This window comes from Pyrus communis, chromosome 3 (assembly GCF_963583255.1).
Source record: "Pyrus communis chromosome 3, drPyrComm1.1, whole genome shotgun sequence".
NCBI lineage: Eukaryota > Viridiplantae > Streptophyta > Magnoliopsida > Rosales > Rosaceae > Pyrus > Pyrus communis.
The window spans coordinates 25361672-25378710 of record NC_084805.1 but is presented as its reverse complement, the minus strand read 5'-3'; the positions used below and the strand labels follow the sequence as shown (position 1 = coordinate 25378710).

Sequence of the window (17039 nt, the reverse complement as noted above, 5' to 3'; positions counted from 1 at the left end):
ATCAACAAATGTAATCAAAGTTAAAGAACATTGAGTAGAAATATGATTTTCTCAACACGTCTGGACGGTCCGGACAGGACGGGACTTTGTATGAGAGTCAAAAAGGGACTCAAAAATAAAATATACAGATACAAAAAACCAAGCGCAATTAATCGAACAAATTAATGTACATATTTTCCACAAGAAAAGGATAGCGACCGAGTTTTCATACAAAGTTGCTGATGCTTATTCTTCACTTGCAACCTTGGAGTAAAAAATGAGTTCAAAAGGCATAAGTAATTCAGATCATCCACTAAATAATGAATACATCTTTGGAGATGAACACAGCCCATGCATCCTACAGTTCCCACATCATTACTTGTCAGAATTGGTCTAATTGTTCTTTGTTAACAATTAGGGTTAGTAATTTATCCCTCGAGGCGGGGGGCTGTTTTTCAAAATGGACCACGAGGTTTTAGTTCTCGATAGATAACCAAATATTTATTTACCTGGAGGATGGTGAAGGCCTTTTCAGCAATATATTTTTGAGCAGATGTTGCTCCTCTTTGTTGCAGTTTGTCTGGGTGGAGGCACAGCCTTGCTTTCTGATAGGCTTTCTTCACCTGTGAACTTTCTATTAGGTTTGTCAATGGAATTGCATACCATCCACTGTTGGGCCATACAATCTGATCCCCAGTCAACACCACACAAAACAAACCACGTAACGTGAACTATCAGTGGCCGATCCTCCTTACAGATTAATCAGAGTTTGATCCGCATGCATAAATGTTTTCAGTTGTGCTTTCAATAAGTTACATATTCGCACGTAAGAAGAAACAAATCTTTATCTGTAAGGAGCCGTGCAGTATTAATTATTCGAAGTAAATCCAAAGATCTTTACTTACATGGTGTAGCGTCGAAAGCAGCATACGAATGTTGGATTCCTTACCAGATGACCATAACCTTATGTCTTCATCCAAGAGCTCCAATTCCAACTGTAATAATATATAAGACACAAAGCATTGCTCAAACTTATGGTATAATTATTCCAAGTACAAATTTGTGCAGCAGAATATCATGCAAGAAGAGAGAGCTTACATCTTTCTCTGAAGGTTTCCTTTCGTCTTCAGTTATCCATGTCCTTTCCTCTTCATCCTACCCCACAAGTCGATGTTGGAAAAATGATAAATAATGTATATATAAACGTAGAATACAGTTCGCCCATGCCTTCAAGATTAACCAAAATAATTTACCTCTGGAGATTGAGTCAATTCAAGAAGTAGTTCATCTCGCTGCTGATGATCCGAGTACTCATCCACATTAGGCCTACCTGAATGATCCATATATATATATTATATATAGTTAGTACTCAAGCATAATTTGAAATTCCAGGGTTTAGGGTTCAAGGTTTCGGGTTTAGTTTAGAGAGTAACAAAAATCACCTTCATCCATCGACTGCTGATTGTCTCGTTGTGTCAAGTTCTCTTCTTTCTCGGAATTACTATGTGTTTGAAACTTCTCTTTAGCCCATGCAATTGCTTCTTCAATACCGACTGCGTCTTCTCTTTGCTGATCAGAATTGATCTCAATCACATAAGAGCTCATCATTTCATCATCTTCTTCTTCTTCTTGTTCCAATACCCCCACTTCTTTCTCCTGCAAAACGCTATCCCAAATCCTGGATTTAATCTCATGTTCTTGGCAGAGTGAAGAGACTGCTGAGGATGGTGAGGGGAGCTCCAGATCATCCACAGGTAATTTGACACTTCGACGCGAATTGGGTCCAATACTAATGGTTTCTGGGGACAAGACCTTCCTTGTGAATCCGAAATTGTTGGAGCTCCTGAACTTTTCATCATATAATTTTTCCAGGACTTGGTTTTCATTGAAGGAAAGAGGGTTGCAATGCAGAGCTGATGTGCCTTGTTTCTTTGGGTGTTCATTTGTTGGCTTCATAGTTGATGAGTTCCATCTACATGGTACATTTAGTGGTCTGTAGAAATCAAGAATATGTTGGGTTGAGAAAACTCATTGATAATTGGATTACTAATTTTTTTGAAAGATAAATTGGATCTTAATCTTCTGATTAAAAGTAGAGAATTTGAACGAAAAATTCTTGGTACTGTTCATTTTAACAAAAAACCACATTTTACCACTAAAAAGTCAATTCTGGTACGATTTACTTTACCTTTTACTTTGTCATTATCGTTAAAACTTAAAGTTTTCAAATCATTTTAGTTTTCTTTTAAAAGTAATGCTACCACTTAGTACTATAGTCTAGTAGTATTCTTCTTCACTTGTAAGTAAGAGGTCTTAAGTTCAATTCTCGTCAAATGTGAGTTTGAATCACATTATTGCTAGCTTATTGTGAGGTTAAGCCCACCCCTCCCCTTGCCTATTGTGAGGCTAAGCCCATCCCTCCCCCTTAGTGTAGATAGTAAATAATATCGTTTGTTAAAAAAAAAAAAAAAAAAAGTAATGCTATAGATGACACATTTTTGTACTGCGTCTGAATGCCAAATGATGCATACTGCAATAAAATTATTAAGATTTAATTGACGCAACATGTACACATTGCTTAACATAAAAGAAAAAAAAGTGTTTTAAATGTTTTAACTTAGTTAACTTGACCCAAATGTTAAAATATTTTAGCTATTTTATCCAATCAAAATCTTAAATTTACTTGGTACCAACCCAATAAATCCAAGGCATAAATAAATTAAAAAACACTAATAATAATTCTTAAGAATAGTTAATTCTTTATTTAAAATCCAAATATTTTGGCCAAAAACAAGATTTAACTACCCTTAGTATTTAACCAAATTCAAGGCAGAATGAGAGCAAATATAAAGCAATGTCAAGGGTATAATCGTCAAACTACATAACAGCGGCAAAAACAGTTGGCCGTACCGCTAACTGACACATTCACTACAGCAAACTACCTGAGCTTCGAAGCGAAGGAGGAGAATGCCACGTCATCTCCGCTGACCGGCCGGAGAGGACTCAGCTCCTCGGAGCTCAGCACCGAAGACGAGTTCGATTTCGCCTTCGAATTCGGCCTCGAGCGCTCTCTCGACTTCCGCTGGCGGTCATCGTCGTCCGATCCAAAAATATCACAATAAAATCCGTCGTTCCTCGCCGGAATTCTAAACGCCGGCAAGCTTCCCCCTCTATTCTTCGCCGTAGAGCAGAAATTCGGCGGCCGGAAAATCTCCTCGTATAAGGAAGTCGAGCCACGGGAGAGTTGGCGCAGAAGTACGCTCCGCGGCGGTCCGCCGAATACGTCGGCAAAGTCGTCGGGATCAAGGGTCATATGGGAGTCCTTGGCGGCCGCGGCGGCAAATATAGAGCGCCTGGAGGCGTGCTCAGTGGAGCGCCGCAGCGGGAGGCCCGGCATTAATCCCATGCGCATGCGCCACGACTCGTCCATTTTAGTCGGAGAATTTATGTGCGGAAGAGAAATTAACTTGGAGAAATTATGATGTGTGTTGTTTTGATATATACAGAAGAAGGAAGAAGAGATCGTATGATATACATGATATGAACAAATGGAACTTTGTGACAAAGTTTCCCACTTTTTTATATTTTGGATGGGGTTAGTTGGGCCCTCTAATTTCTTTATGAATGTGATAAGTTTTGTGATGATTTGAAATGTTGATGATGGAATGTGTTACTATGAACTCTACGTCGGAAAAATGGGAGATTTTACATATGAAGTTTTTGGGATATTTTTTATATTATCAATTAATTTTATGGTGAAATTTTAATTTCTTTCATGGTATCAGAGTAGTTGTTTCATGTCTGAAGCTCAACGGTCACACGTAATCCACGTCAATCGATTCGTGTTGTTCGTGTGTTAGGCTTTCAAATTCATCACACATGAAGGAGGTGCACTTAGAGTACTGAATCTCTCATCGAGAAAAGAAACGACATTGCATGTGTTTATAAATAATTGGGTTATTGATTGGTTTTATGGTGAAACCTCAACTTTCTTTCATAGTATCAGAGCATGTTGTTCCATGTGTAAAGCCTAATGGCTACACATGCTCCACATCACCCGATTTGTGTTATCTACGAATTAAGTTTGAAAATTTATCACACGTAAAAAGATCCTAAACCCTAAACCCTAAAACCTCAATTTTCTTCCAAATGTAACGTGTGAAGTATAGTGTGAGGCATAACACAGGCTCATTGCTTCTCTGGAGATGAGAGGGGAGTTTGGTTGATTTCGTAGGGAAAAATGATTTCTACAGGCTTTTTTATATTTTCTTTGTACATATTTATTGATTTTTTTTAATTTATATAATTCAAAAGTCGAAAGTAAATAAGATACGCAAAGAAAGAAAAAAAATCATTTCTTAACGGGTTTGCAATTCATTGCTTAATTTGTCCCCACAAAGATCATCCAAGGTCATTTTTTACCAAACTTTTCTTTTTGGATTCTGGGTGAGTTTTATGCTTATGTTTGTTGAATCCCACTATTTTTGTATCTTTCCTAACCTAACACCTCTGGTTGGTAAGTGATTCCCTTTACTAAAATAAATTAATTTCTAACTAATTAATATCAAGTAAGTGAGAATTTAGGATTCGACTTTGAGTTGGGTAAACCTCACAAGCCAATTGTACTATTTAGGTATCAAACTCATTACCAAGTGCGTTAAACCTGAAACCTTCAACTTCAAGTGAAGAATATCATATCACTAGATCGTAGAGTTAGTATGAGTATGCCCTGCTTTGATATATGGTTTTGTTGCGTATTTAGGGATTAGCTTAAAATGACATTTTTAGTGTCTAATAACAACTCTCTTCAATAAACATAAAATGAAAAGGTTTGTTGAGTGTTGATGTAGATAGCTATCTAGCTTAACGAGAAAAAAATTGAGTAAGGATTGTCCAATACATCATTTGTAAGACAATTGTTGTTTAAGTATGATATTCTTTGTATTGTATGATTCTCGTGAATCTCATCAACTCCGTATAATCTTAATTAATATGAGAGTTATCGTAATAAAAAGAACATATCAAAAATTTACTCTAACTTAACTAATTATTTTTTAAAAAGGGTTCCTTAGTTTCTGTCATCAGATGTCTTAAACTCACTCTCCAAGGGCAATAGTAGTTGACAATGCATGCATGGTGGAATGTACACTTTTGACTATGCTAGTACAAAACTTGGTATGTATAAGTGCAATTTCAAAGTCTCAGTTCGGTTTATGAAGAGTGAACAAAACCCAATCATATGATACCACTTACTATATGTGTCTTATGCTTTATGCTAATAATTAAACAAAGAATTAACTTCAAAGTTAATTATCAATCAAGGAGAATTTTTCATTGTGCCAGAAACACTGTCTAATACTGTGATACACCAAGCGTCATAATACAATCGGTTGGAATTTTTTTTTTTTTTTCAAGTTTTCAACCAATTGTATATTACACTTGATGTAACGCTCTATATTCTCAGCACATTAAAAAGTCTGTCCCACTCAAGAGATGAAGGGAAGAGAAGTTTAGAAGGAAAAAAAAATGAAGTGTGGACAATAATTGACTAATATTCTCGTTCAACATCAAAGATTTGTTGTCATGTATGATTAAAAAAATATGAGTCACAGGGGGAAGGGAATGGACTATTGGAATAAAATAATTAAAGGAAATAAATCATGAAAAGCACTTTGATGCCCCTTTTTACCACTTTTTCCCTTTTCGCATTGCATATGGGGTTCAACAATTAATTCTTGGTTCTTGTAGTGGGGTGCATTTCCTGCCAATTATTCCAAGTTGATTTCGTTGGCTTGAGAATCTTTCTAAAAAATTTGAGACTTTTGGCCTCATGGGAGAGTTTCGTTTGTTTAATTTGATAAGATTTATAGTCAACATACATGCCTGAAAGTAGAATGATTCTATATTAACTGCATTTTATTTAATGTAGACTTGTCGTCAATGTGAAATTTGATGTTGTTGATACCAAGAACTTATAGACATAGTTATCGACATGTGATCGATTCAATTGTCAATTGTCAATGTGTGGTCGCATATGATCGATTCAACAAGAAAGGAAAGAAATTGGTTATTTAGTTAGTGTCTTCAACGGCGGAGTTAGAAAATTTTCACCGGATGGACTAGCTTAAAGATTTAAATCTTTATAAATAAAAAAACTTGATACTATATTTTTTACAGTATCAGCTAGCTTAAGAAAATTTTCACAAGGTGAGCTAAGAACTTTTGTCATTCAAATAAATTCAAACTTGTACATGTACAAGAAGCGATGAGAAAAAAGATGTGAGAAAAAGAGATGGTTTGTAAACTGTATTATATAATTAAACCAAGAGAATTCGAATCAGTGACTAAATATATGGTGGGCTACATTCGAAAATCAATAAAAATTACATGTAAATTTTATTTTCTATCAAAAGCTACCTGGGCTACAGCCCAGGGTAACCCTTAATGTGGCTCCGCCGGTGAGTGAATTTGAATGTAGAGTGACTTGCCTGCAACGGAAATGCACACCCTTCTGTGTGCCATCTCGCCAAGAGTGAGAAGACACGGAAGGGGTCTTATTCCGCTTTAGGTACAATAATCTCAGCAGTCCTTTGAAGGGCCACCTTCAATCGATTTTAATATTGGAGGCACAATAATGTCAGAGTCTTCAAGCTTCACCAATTATGTGCCCCTCAATTATTCTAGTGCTCACTGTAAACAACTGGCTGAGTTGATCACACATATGGTCGTCAGTTTTGCTGCAAAAACTCTGCAATGCAACGGCATGTGGGATGCATCGCTGCAGTGGACGTTCGTAGTTCCCGTGCATCACTTACACCAGTGTACTGTAGGGCACAGCATCACTTCTTTTGAAGTACTTCAAACGGACAAATAGTTGAAAGATCAGATGCCATTATCTCGTTCAGTTTCGTATTACATCGACAAGAGAAGCAGCAATCGGGCCGGCCAGGCACGAAAATATGAAACATCAATGAAAGTAAATTCATCAATCCAAGAGAAACATCTCCAGAAAAAAGGAGGAAGAAGAAGCAAAAGTACTGGTGCAGACGTAGTGCACACGCGATTACTGATTGTTACGTTGGAAAAACCCGAAAAAACCAAAAGCTACGCCCTGATGATTTTATGCATTATGCATGTAACATATGGACTTTTTCTTGCGTAATCAGTAATTTGTTCCCCAATGCAAGCAGCGTCCAAGGAAATGAATGAAAATATATAAGGGCCAAATCAAGGCAGTACATACCACACACCACACACTACGAAACAAACGTTTGTGCATTCTTAGGGACAAATATACGGTAGACTGGACACGTTTCACAACAGTATCCACAAGACAGGCATACTTCCAACAAGAATGAACTCAGTGTCAGATATTTTACATGGCAGGAGACGACGTGGGCAGAAACTAAACGCAAATGCCAGTGTTCTAGTTGCACAAGTTTCAACAGGTACCTCAAATAATGCACTAATCAACATACTACTGCTACAGAAGTTTAAGAATATACAGCGGCAGTAAACAAAGACTACTCACAGAGCTGAATGAGATACTAAGCTGCTTATGCATGCAACAGTAGAATCTTTGGCAGCGGATGGGCTGTCCTCGATGAAGCAGACATTGTTTCATCTCTTCAAATAATGCAAAAGTGAAGCCCCACAACATAGTTGCACTGAACGTCGATATTCAATAATGAGATAACGTTTGATGGGTCACAGTGAAGAAGAAACCAGTCTGTTGCAGCCGGGAAACCCTTTTGCTTGATCGAGACAGAAAAATCAACGGATCCCTCTTCAAAACTAAGTCACATATCGCCTAATCTCCGCTAATCAGCTCTTAGGAGTTGCACCATTATGAGAAGTTTGGTTCCATTTCTTGTGGAATCTCATATTCCGTTCACTGGAAAAAAGATCTGCATCAACTTTTAACCACATAAGCTTCCTTTGTTTCCAAACATTGTAGTTTCTATTTGCTAGGTGCTCGAAGTTATTCAGAGTAAATTAAACACTCAAACGAAGCCATTCACCGAAAGCTCACAAAAGCAAGTCTCCGAAAGCACCAGCTGTGGAAGATACATGTAGCTCCATTCTTGCGAGGGCCACAAAATTGTGGATTTAGTTTTCTTACTGCAAATGCATAAGGGACATAGAAGCTCTATGGTTAGTGCATACGACTCTCTTGACTAGTTCACTGGGGTCAAGTAAATGACTTCCCTATCCAAGGCCATACTCTATTACATTTCATGAATATACAAGATAAGTTCACATTCTCCAAATAGAGAAAGAATGCTACGAAAATACGCAGTCAATATACAATCGAGAAACCAATAAAGAAAAGAAGGCCCTACCATACTAAAGCCCTTCATGACAGAACATCAGCAGCAGATGATGCTGTATGGAGAGAAACGATACTTTTTGCAGTCTGATCTCAGAACAGTTCTCTTTAGCTTTGCAAATGTTCCTGATGTTGGTTTGATATGCATCCACGCTCAACAAAACGTAACATTAGGTTGTCTGCCTCTTTGGAGTTTCCATCTAACATCAGTCTCTTGGTCACCTTCTCACATAACTTTAAATCAGGAATAAGATTCCGGTTGAACATTCGACAAGCCACTTTGTATGCTGACAGAGGATCCCCATTTCTTAAATAACCACCCATAAGAGAATGGCACGTCTTAGCATCGACTCTAGAAGCTGTTCTCAACACCTTACCTAATAGTTTATCAGCCTCCTCAAGATTCCCAAAACTACAAAGCTTCTCAATCACTTGATTGTATGCTGTTTTGCAATTTTGTCTTAAGAACATCTTCTCCAATAATTGTAATAACTCGTCCACCTTACCCATTTGACAATACCAGTGGATGACTGTCCTGTATGTTACTGGAGTCGGATCCAACCCTTTTCCCAGCATCTTCTTCATAAGTTCGGTCGCCTCTTGTATTCGACCATTCTTTCCCAACGCATGGATCACTGTTGTATAAGTGACCGTGTCTGGGTGTTTGTTGCTCAGATACATGTCATCAAGCAATGACAAAGCAGCGTCCAAGTCATCCTTTTGACAATATCCATGAATCACAGTTGTAAAATTTACAACATTAATTGCACATCCCTTACTTAGACACTCCTCCATGAAACGTTTAGCCTCAGTTATCTTCCCTTCTCGGCAAAGAGACTGAATTAGTAAATTAATTTCGATTGGGTTAGGGAAAAAACCCTTATTAACCATCTCTCTGACGATATCACAAGCCTCAACTAACTTCCCTTCCCTACGGAACCCATGCATCACAACACTATAAGTGATGGCATTCGGAGTCCACCATTCTTCCTCGCTCACTTTCATCATCTCTCTTGCCTCTAATGAGTTTTGACTACGACAAAGCCCATTTAACAAGGCTGTATATGATACGGTATTAGGCCTGCAACCATGCTTGTACATGTGTTGAAGCATCTTTTTAGCTTGATCCACCTTCCCAAGCCGGCAATACCCATCAAGAACAGCAGTGTATGTTACAACATCTGGAGTGCAACCTTTTGAGAACATTTCATTCACAATTTCTTTTGCCTTATCAATCCTACTGTCCTTACAGAATGAATGAACAATTGCACTATACCCAACCTTATCAAACCGAAGTCCCCTCTCTTCAGCTTCCCTTAAAAACTCAAGAGCCTCATCTCCATAACCGTGCTTAGAAAGCACATGGACAAGATTATTATAAGTGACCTGGTCCGGTAACAATCCACTGTCCTTAATCATCTTCTCCATTAATCCCCTCACTTCTTCGACCCTATTCTCCTTACAGAGGAAACCCATCACAGTATAGTAACTAACTTTATCCGGCGCGCACCCTCTTTTCGGCATTTCATCAATCAGCTCCAATGCATCCTGGATGCGATGCACATCACAATACCCCTTTATCAAGCAATTATAAGTGACAACATCTGGTGTAATTCCAACAAGTTGCATCCTTTCCAACACCCTCAAAGCCTTCTCCAACTTATTCCCCATCACCAAAACATGAATTGCAGTGTTGCACATTGACACATTAAGCTCAACTCCGGCCTTCTGCATCAATGTCAGCACACGCAGGGCATGCCTCAACTTGCCCGCCCTGCTATAAGACACCATCACACGACCAAAAGCTTCAGGGCTACGCTCAATTCCTCTACGTGCCATAAGACGGAGAACCCTCTTAGCACCTTGACACAACTTAGTCTTGCTTAACACCTCAAGCATTGCATTGTACACAACTGGGTGATGCTTATACCTCCACTGCCTATCAGCCCAATAGAAAAACTTCAAAGCAACTCTCTCATCACTCTGAGACTTCAACACGGCGCAAACTTGCCTCGGCTTCAAGCTTCTTAACAAGTTCTTTAATTCTCCTTCAAGCTTAGGGCTCCAACCTGACCTAAACTCAATTAACCTACAAACCTCTCTCACCAATGGATGCCTGAATTCCTCTTCATCTCCATCAACTCTCCCAAAGTTTTCGCCTTTTTCGTGAACCCGATTCGATGAATCCAACACCGTTAAATCCCCATCACCACCACCACCACCACCGTCATCATCCTCGTCACCGCTACTCTCTTCTTCTCCACCATCAGACCCTTCAATGTCATCAAAAATACCAAACTTTTTACTCTGATCATTATCGCAATCATTCTTCCTACTCCCTAAGAGACTCAAATCCCCGAAATTTTCAGAACCCATTTTCCTAGCTCTGTCATACCCATTACTTGAATCTCCAAAACCATCAATGTCAAAAGAACGAGCTTTGAATTCAGAGCTAAAATCAGAACCTGGGTCGGAGTTTCTCGAGGAAAACGATGAGAAAAATGCAGCGAGCTCGGCGAAGATCAATGGGTGCCCAGAAAAATGGCTAGTGGGCTCACAGGCAAGCGCCTTTCCGGTAGTAGAGTTATGAGGTCCGACGCGAGTTCCAACAGTTCTAACGCAACGGCTACGACCACAGAGCATTGCAGTTGCCGCAGAAGCTCTGAAATGTGAAGAAAATACGAATGGAAACAATCTGAGATGAATGAGTAGAAATGGGGTTTTCGTTTGGGTGTTCATTGTGGAGGGGGAGTAAAAAGCGGCGTGGACGGGCGGGACGACGGCGTATCGATGGTGGGCTATTGTCTCACTCTCAACCCAGGCCCGTCCACAGGAGTATCTATATTCTTTTGAGCCCATAACGTTTTACGTTTCCCTTTAAAGTCATATTTAGCGGGCAGGTTAGGATGCGATAGGATCAATTAAAATGGATCTGAGTCTCTACTGTTATTTGAAGTGAGTAAACAACATTACGGATGAGATACTATTTTAGATTTCTAATCCAAGGTAACAAGGGTTTTATAACCCGTTGCCCACTATGGATTACAAGCACATAATTTATTTTATCCGACTCACTAAACGGCCCTAAAAGTTTTTACAACCCACTATTCCTGTTTTCTAAAGCAAAAAAAAAAAAAAAACAAAAAAGAAAGATGACTGAGTTACAGAAGTGACATTCAACGGATCTTTAAACCATACATATCAAAATAGTTTTAATTACAATATAAAAATTGATTTTAGTTATGACTTTATTAGTTTGTTGAAATTTAATATAGTGAATTTGACTTGTTATCACATTAATTTATCTTCTTTTTTTTTCTTTATTGCAGTATTTAGATTAAAATCTCATAGTCCTCTTCAACAGTAACAGAAAAGAAAAAGTTAATTTTTTAACGCGACATAATAACGTGATATCAAACTCGCTATTTTTCCATTCATATTTTTCCAACTTACCAACCTCGGAAACAACAGGAACCAATAGATCACGGCCACGTAGACAAATATCCACCTACGCAACCGTTAACATTTCCCGGGCCATGTGTCGCCCCAAATATTCCCATATTCATTTCTCCATTCCCTCTTCCGCCAGTTCTCTCGCTCTTCCTCTCTCTCTCCCTCGCCCCCAAAGACCGAAACCCTTGTCTTCCGTGTAGGAGACCCCAATGGCGGCCGGGAACCAAGACGGCGGTCGATCGGCGCTGATCTTTCTCGGAACCGGGTGCTCCAGCGCCGTTCCCAACGCAATGTGCCTGATCCAGGCCTCCGATCCCTGCCACGTCTGCGCTCAGGCGCTCTCCATCCCCCCGGACCAAAACCCTAATTACCGGTAATTTTGAGATTTAGATCTGCCCTTTTGTGCTTGTTTGTATCCCGAGAAAGTGAAGGAAAGTGGGGAAAAAAAAAAAAAACTTTTGAACGATTTGTGTTTGCAGGTGCAATACGTCGCTTTTGATTGATCGTTGCGGAAGCGATGGTAACCACAGCTACATATTGATCGATGTCGGAAAGACGTTCCGGGAGCAAGTGCTTCGATGGTTCACTCGCTATAAGATTCCGAGAGTTGATTCTGTGAGTTTTGTTTGTGCACATTTTCGTATGACTAGTTATGATCTTCGGAACATTTGGCCGATTAGCATCAATGGTTTAGACGAATGCATGTTTAGCTTTGACTTGGATGCTTTTAAAAGGGTTGAAATTTATTTACGCGATGTACATTTGCTTTTCACAAGGAGGGATTCCGAAAAGCAAGAAATTAAAGGAAAGAAATTGGTTTTGTTTGGAAAGCATTGTAGTGCGATATGGTGGTGGGATGCTTGCTTTCTATGAATTATTTGCTAGAACTTCAGTAGCATGCCAGATTAGGAAGAGGTAGTTTCATGGTATGAGTGTGCGGAACCATCTTGAAGTGGGGGAGCTTACATAGGTTATGGGTGCTTTTAATCTAAACTATTTGAAAGTTGATAGAATTCCCCCCAATGTGACTGTAACTTGTCCTTGGAAGAGAGAAAAAATTTATGAAGTGAAAATGGCGAGTTATTTGAAAGTAATTTGTGGATGTTGGTTATGTTCATAGATTGTAATCGCAGTTTTGTATGTATACAATGAATTTTTGTGCACTGGAAGGTCCCTGCAATCATGATGCGCATGAAACGTGGTAAGAGTTGGGGATGGAATGAGAAAGTTGTAGGAGTGTCAAAGAGAGGAGTGGGTATTTGACAGAGATCATAAAAGTAAACATTTTAAAACAATGGGCGGTTGAATTGAAGATGTGGGTCAGTGTGTAATTACCATTTGTGGCTGGAGTATATTGGGCATTGCATGTACACGCAGAATAGTAATAGAGGTTTCTTCAGTAATAACAAAGATAACACGATTACTGTTACGTCCAAGTTTTTATTTTAGGGAAGTGTTATTGGCACTCCAAAAATCTCATTCTACACTCCTCACAAGTGTATTTTTCTTTCTAAATATAGAAAGTTTGGAGTGTAGAATGAGATTTTTGGAGTGCCAATAACAATTCCCTTATTTATTGGTATTTGAAAGATTGTAAATACAGGGAGTATAAGAACTAATTTTTCACCAACTGCAGATTATTTTGACTCATGAACATGCTGATGCAGTTCTTGGTCTGGATGATATGCGTGCCATTCAACCACATAGTCCCACAAATGACATTGATCCTACTCCCATCTACCTAAGTCATTATGCAATGGAGAGGTACAATCTTTTGGGTGAACTTGGTTCAAAGGCAAAGTTTTGCTTTTTTAGCTTAATCTGGATACGGTTGCAAGTAGTGCAATACTTATGACCGTGTGATTCTTTGATGTTCTTTTTGGTATTTTGTTGCTCCATCTCTTTTGATGGAAATAAATCCTTAGTCTGCTCTGATTACATTATAGACTTAAAATCTAGGATTCACATAAAAAATAAAAAATTGTAACTGTGGACTGAGGAATATGTAAAAGAAATTACTCTAGGCATTATATCTGATATTTTTGTTTTTCAGTTTATGTGTAAATACTAAATACAAATGAATCTTAATGTGTCTGTTTTACCTTTGAATAGCATTGCAGTGAAATTTCCTTACCTGGTTAAGAAAAAACTTGTTGAAGGACAAGAAGTGAGACGAGTATCACAACTTGACTGGAGGATAATTGAGGAGAGTATTGAAACACCGTTTCTTGTGTCAGGCCTACAATTTGTTCCTTTGCCGGTTACTCTCATCAAACCTTACTCAGTCATGATATGAAAATCCTATTTCTTGTTATTCTTGGAGTTTCTTACTGCTATTCCTTATATTAGGTGATGCATGGGGAGGATTATATTTGTTTGGGTTATCTATTTGGTGAAAGATGTAGAATAGCGTATATATCTGACGTTTCACGCTTTCCTGCAAGCACAGAATATGGTGAGTATTGCTTAGTTCCTTGGTACTTTATGGATATTTCTTATACTGTCAGTGCATTTTGTAAACATATTAGTGTTATTTTCTGAATAGATTAATAGTTAGGGAATTTTATTGTTAGACATTTCCCAAATGATGGGGCTCAATCGTGATTAAGGGAAATGTAAACTATGTTAGAGTATTTGAAGATAAGATCTTTAGGATTCCCTTCGTAAAACACCTTATAGCTGAGTTCGTTTTGACCTTCCCACTCTTTAATCTGCTAACAAAGCACTTGGAAAACCCTTTACACAGGAGAGTATAAGTACTCTGAGACATTTTATCATTTCCATTTTAGTTTATTCTTTGTCAATAAATTTGGATTAACTTATGCAGTGATAAGGATGAGTCTTTCACATTTTATAAGAAAAATGACTTCTTAAGTGAATTGGTTGCTTGGCTATGGGGATTGTTCCTTACGGAGAAACATTTCGTAGAAACTTTCTCACCTTTAGTAGGGAGAATTAGTTCTTGGCATAAAACGCCTTCCCAAAACATTTGATCCTTTGAACATGCCCTTGCTCTTGATCTGCTGTGTCATTTACGAAACATTCTCTATGTTTCTTACCTTTTATTTGGAAAAACCATACATTTGAATCTTGCAGTTATTTCAAAAGATGGAGCTGGACAGTTGGATCTTCTTATCTTGGACACACTATTCAAGGTCAGGAGAAAGTCTGTTAGCTCATCTTGTGTTTCCTGTTATTATTAAGGCATATTCTTCATAATCTGCTTTGCCTTTTGTTTCATTGCAGACTGGATCCCATAATGTTCACCTTTGCCTCCCACAGGTTGGTTTATACACGAAAAAAATATCTTTATTTGTTATAGCCAAATGTTCATGGCAGCGACTATAATGTTCACAGACTCTTGAAGCCGTGAAGAGGATTTGTCCAAAAAAAGCCCTGTTAATTGGAATGACTCATCAGTTTGATCACCATGTAGACAATAAGTTTCTTATGGAATGGTCTGAGAGGTAAGAATTATGATCGCATTCCTTTATCAAATTGGATAACAGTCCAGGGGTTCTGTGGCTTTCATCATCTAGCTTTAGAGTTGAGACTAAATTGAATTATGGAACTACTTTTGCAATTCACTTTTCTGTACGGGTAAGAAATATTGTTACTTAAAGAAACTTAAGCTTTCAACTTTTCTGTTGTTTGCATATAGGGAAGGGATTCAAGTGCAGCTTGCGCATGATGGTTTGAGAGTGCCTGTAGACCTATGAAAGGTGCGCCGTGAAACATTAGGTGAATTTTGGTATTAATGCAAGTACGTATTTGAAATGCAAAGATTAATGAGAACTCGATTAGGTGGGCAAATGAAAGTAACTCAATCCCTTTTTTACCTCTACTCACTCGTGGAGTGATTTTCTTCGTTCAATCCTTTCCTCAACCTCCCTCCACTCAGAACCACATGCATCTTCGAGTCTACAAGTGACTTGAAACGAGAGAACATGTGATAGTGGGATTCCAACTGAACAGCGTTAAAATCTTTTGAACTAAATTTTTTTCCCGTCTCATGTTACCTTACGCAAATAGAGTCGAAAGATGCACAAAAAAAGGCTCATACATTTTGTGCTTTACGTGCAGGTTAATGCTGCTGTGCATTAAGATGAATATACCATATACAGTTTCCATCCCCATGTTGATGGGAGGAAAGCAGATGCATGCAATATTCTTGAAGTCCATACTCGGTGGTTGTATCAACCAGTGTCTCTGAAGACGTAAAATTATTTTACAGGGATTTTAGAACAGTTAGTTCACCAAAACCCACTTCACTTCGACGACAGACGGAAACTTTACGCTCATCAAACTTGTATTATGGTGAGCCTACATTTACGTTAATACAGTGTGATGTTACAGCATTTGATCACTAACTATTTCAACAATCATTTAATATTGAACGATTACGCTTTCTGGTTAGAGAGAAATTTAGCTACTACTACTGGGTGTTAGAATGCGGTAATCCAAGCCAGGTTCGCATTGTCATGCGTTTTTAACTTTTTCTACTTGACTGTGTAATTGACTTGAGATATTGTTGCAATCACATTTCGTTGCATGGAAGTTCCTTTCGTGTGGTTTAGGTTTCGAAACTCGAGCCAAATGGTGTTCTTGCAATGCGAATGCGTTTGGTATCCTCATAGCTGGATCTGTGGGTTGAGTGTGCAACGGTACTGGAAGCATGGCGCTTTCAGGAATCTGGACAGTAAGGCCATCTCCAATCGAGAGGGGTTTAAAGTTCAAAACCAAAAAAATAGTCTAATTTGTCCAAAATTATTTTGAACCGATGGTTAGGCTATAATTTTATGAAGTTCATCAAGCTAGTTAAATGTAGCTCTCTTTTAGGGTTCAGCTACTTAGTTGCAATAATTGGTTCAAATTCAATTGTCAGATTTGAAAACATCATATGGTAGTTCAATTAAATTAGTAAATAAATGTAATGTATAAGCTTAAAACTAATAAATTATTGATGGGCTATGTTTATTCTATTTGGTTGAAGATGGTATATGAGTATGACCTGATACTATTCATTTAAAAATAAATTTATTTACAAAATTATAGTTTTGGACAGTACTATATTGAACCATTTCGATTGGAAATGATTTAAAAGCACTTTCAGTATGTAAAAGCTCGTCTTGACATAAGGCAATTTAATTCCGTCAAACGAATAGTAACTGTTCAAGAGACTTGTCCTTGGCAAGTGGTATCTCCTTTTTACTCAAGTTTATAAATGGTGGGTGGTTTTGATCATTTCAAATTAAATCTTCTAATTGACCAGTCAAAC

The 17039-nt window shown here is 38.2% G+C and overlaps 3 protein-coding genes across 5 annotated transcripts; 1 reads left to right on the top strand and 2 right to left on the bottom strand.

Moving 5' to 3' along the window:
• Positions 1 to 42: 42 nt before the first annotated feature.
• Positions 43 to 3612, bottom strand: LOC137729894 (uncharacterized). Of its 2 annotated transcripts, none has more exons than XM_068468943.1 (7): positions 2922 to 3612; positions 1422 to 1972; positions 1233 to 1309; positions 1078 to 1134; positions 885 to 974; positions 489 to 665; positions 43 to 337 (listed from the first exon to the last, which is right to left on the bottom strand). In XM_068468943.1, exons 1-7 carry the CDS (start codon positions 3407 to 3409, stop codon positions 293 to 295), a joined length of 1485 nt encoding a protein of 494 aa, XP_068325044.1. In that variant the 5' UTR covers positions 3410 to 3612; the 3' UTR covers positions 43 to 292. The 2 variants fall into 2 exon arrangements, with proteins under 2 accessions (XP_068325044.1, XP_068325046.1); XM_068468945.1 differs by having other exon boundaries at positions 1422 to 1951.
• Positions 3613 to 8188: 4576 nt separating this feature from the next.
• On the bottom strand, positions 8189 to 11039 carry LOC137729359 (pentatricopeptide repeat-containing protein At1g09900). The gene has a single exon (XM_068468294.1). The coding sequence runs from the start codon at positions 10949 to 10951 to the stop codon at positions 8417 to 8419; it is 2535 nt and encodes an 844-aa protein (XP_068324395.1). The 5' UTR covers positions 10952 to 11039; the 3' UTR covers positions 8189 to 8416.
• Positions 11040 to 11852: 813 nt separating this feature from the next.
• On the top strand, positions 11853 to 16326 carry LOC137729033 (putative hydrolase C777.06c). 2 transcript variants are annotated; one of them, XM_068467852.1, is made up of 10 exons: positions 11853 to 12134; positions 12241 to 12376; positions 13398 to 13525; positions 13874 to 14021; positions 14111 to 14216; positions 14858 to 14916; positions 15008 to 15043; positions 15119 to 15228; positions 15423 to 15483; positions 15845 to 16326. In XM_068467852.1, the coding sequence occupies exons 1-9, from the start codon at positions 11971 to 11973 to the stop codon at positions 15478 to 15480; spliced, it is 945 nt and encodes a 314-aa protein (XP_068323953.1). In that variant the 5' UTR covers positions 11853 to 11970; the 3' UTR covers positions 15481 to 15483; positions 15845 to 16326. The 2 variants fall into 2 exon arrangements, with proteins under 2 accessions (XP_068323953.1, XP_068323954.1); XM_068467853.1 differs by having other exon boundaries at positions 15423 to 15502; positions 15845 to 16158.
• Positions 16327 to 17039: the final 713 nt, after the last annotated feature.

Coding starts and splice junctions, on each gene's coding strand:
- LOC137729894 (XM_068468943.1), bottom strand. CDS start 3,409: ATGGACGAGTCGTGGCGCATGCGCATGGGATTAATGCCGGGCCTCCCG. Junction 1,973..2,921: donor TCCTTCGCTTCGAAGCTCAG/GTAGTTTGCTGT, acceptor TGATTTCTACAG/ACCACTAAATGTACCATGTA. Junction 1,135..1,232: donor AATTGACTCAATCTCCAGAG/GTAAATTATTTT, acceptor CTTGTGGGGTAG/GATGAAGAGGAAAGGACATG.
- LOC137729359 (XM_068468294.1), bottom strand. CDS start 10,951: ATGCTCTGTGGTCGTAGCCGTTGCGTTAGAACTGTTGGAACTCGCGTC.
- LOC137729033 (XM_068467852.1), top strand. CDS start 11,971: ATGGCGGCCGGGAACCAAGACGGCGGTCGATCGGCGCTGATCTTTCTC. Junction 12,135..12,240: donor GACCAAAACCCTAATTACCG/GTAATTTTGAGA, acceptor TTGTGTTTGCAG/GTGCAATACGTCGCTTTTGA. Junction 14,022..14,110: donor TACAATTTGTTCCTTTGCCG/GTTACTCTCATC, acceptor TCCTTATATTAG/GTGATGCATGGGGAGGATTA.